The 1898-nt window shown below is 33.8% G+C and overlaps 1 protein-coding gene across 1 annotated transcript in view; it reads right to left on the reverse strand.

Moving 5' to 3' along the window:
• Positions 1-602: 602 nt before the first annotated feature.
• The window catches only part of LOC105518772 (cell division cycle protein 27 homolog), a 27873-nt gene continuing 26577 nt past the window's right edge, over positions 603-1898 (reverse strand). Inside the window, 1 exon segment of the mRNA XM_011951893.1 lies at positions 603-711. Coding sequence (XP_011807283.1) covers positions 603-711 — 109 coding nt within the window.

Consider the following 1898-nt stretch of genomic DNA (forward strand, 5'->3'; position numbering starts at 1 on the left):
AGTCACTGTGTCTGCCAGGTCTCCAGTTTTTTTTAACTTCTATTTTTAAATAATTTTAGACTCACTCTTCTGCAAATAATAACATCTGACATAACCATAGTATATCATCATATCCAGGAAACTGAAATTAGTACAATACTATCAACTAAAGACCTTATATGGATTTCATCAGTTTTTACATAAAACCGTGTGTTTGTGTGCATAGTTCTGAATGGATCTGTGTAATCAGCCACCACAATTAGGATATAGGACTGTTGTACCACCACAACGAAATTCTTTTGTGCCATGATTTAATAGTAACATCCTTCCTAGAGGCCTAACTCTTAATAACTACTGATCTGTTGTCCACTACTATAATTTTGCCATTTCAAGATTATTCCTGTCATTTTTAACTTGAGAAAAAAATTTTTTTAATTGAAAAAGAATATTATATAATATTTACCAAAGGACTAATTAACTTCACAAAAATTATAGATGTCCCTCTAACTTAAAACATTCTTAAATTTGAAATAGTCTCTTTATTAACTTTTTAGGAATGGAGTCATCAATGAACAGAAATTTCAGCAGGGGAAGCATTAAGTAAATGTGACATACAGAAATCTTTAAATTACCTTGGTTGTGGAGCTGTCACTAGTAAAGAGTCGTGAACTTCTTCGAGGCAGTGCGTTTGGGGGAGATGCAATAGTGGGGCTCAATACCTGAGGTGTTGTACTAAAAAAAAATTATAAAGGAAGACATTAATATTTTACTTGATTTATGACCATTAACCGTTGTTTCAATTCAGGTGTATTTTAAAAATACACATTAATTATGTAAGTACTCTAAAGTTGATGATTTTGATCAGTTCTTTTCGTGGTTTCTCTAGGAAAACACAGTATTTAAAAATGAGGAACTCAGACTGGCTTTCCTGCTTCTCAGCTTGCAGATGGCCTCTTGTGGGACTTCAGCTTATGATCATAAGTCAGTACTCCTTAATAAACTTTCCTTCATATAAAAAATAAATAAAAATAAAATGACTCGTTACTACAAAATAGTAAAGATTATAGCACAGATCTTCACTCTCTCTGAAATTGTTAATTTGAACTAAAAATAATCCTCATAAAATTCTGGATCAATAAATGATAAGCCCATCTATAAATCAATTATTTTTACCCTTCATTTGCAACTACAACAAATTAGAGAAAAAAGAAAACACAGTTGGGCAAACGGTCTTAAATGTGGGGTATCTGTCAACAAATACCACTAGAACAAATGATATTTGAGAAGTCATCTCCCTGTAAATTCAAACAACTACATCACAGGTTTATTCTGTTCAGAGCAAAAGGAGCCTCTGTACATTTTCACTTTAAAGGCAAACCCTGAGATATGAGAATTTCAATCTTAGGAGCAAGCAAACCTAAAATCTGAAACAATCGAGAATTGACAGTGGGTAAACTTACGGACTAAACTATCTAAACTTTATAATTTATGGGAAATCCTACTAGCTACCTGAGTCTGGGTCAAAGAATTTCAGAAAATAAAAAGAGATACATATTTTCATCTTTTACGATATGTACATATATAATATGTATACATACCTCTATATATGTATGTGTGTCTATGTCTCACACACACACACACACGAATCCTTTTAATCTGCATCTGATAAACTAGGAGTTTGATAACGAAGGGCTTCCAAAGTTCAAAATCAGACTTCACTTTATGTGGAGCAAATGACACACAACCTTTTTTTGGATGATTTAGCTAAAAGTACTATGCCATTCTAACAATCTCTAAAAGAACTTCTAAATAGAAAGAACAGACTTCTGCCGGGCGCGGTGGCTCAAGCCTGTAATCCCAGCACTTTGGGAGGCTGAGACGGGCGGATCACGAGGTCAGGAGATCGAGACCATCCTGGC

This window comes from Colobus angolensis, unplaced genomic scaffold, assembly GCF_000951035.1.
Source record: "Colobus angolensis palliatus isolate OR3802 unplaced genomic scaffold, Cang.pa_1.0 Scaffold329, whole genome shotgun sequence".
Classification (NCBI taxonomy): domain Eukaryota; kingdom Metazoa; phylum Chordata; class Mammalia; order Primates; family Cercopithecidae; genus Colobus; species Colobus angolensis.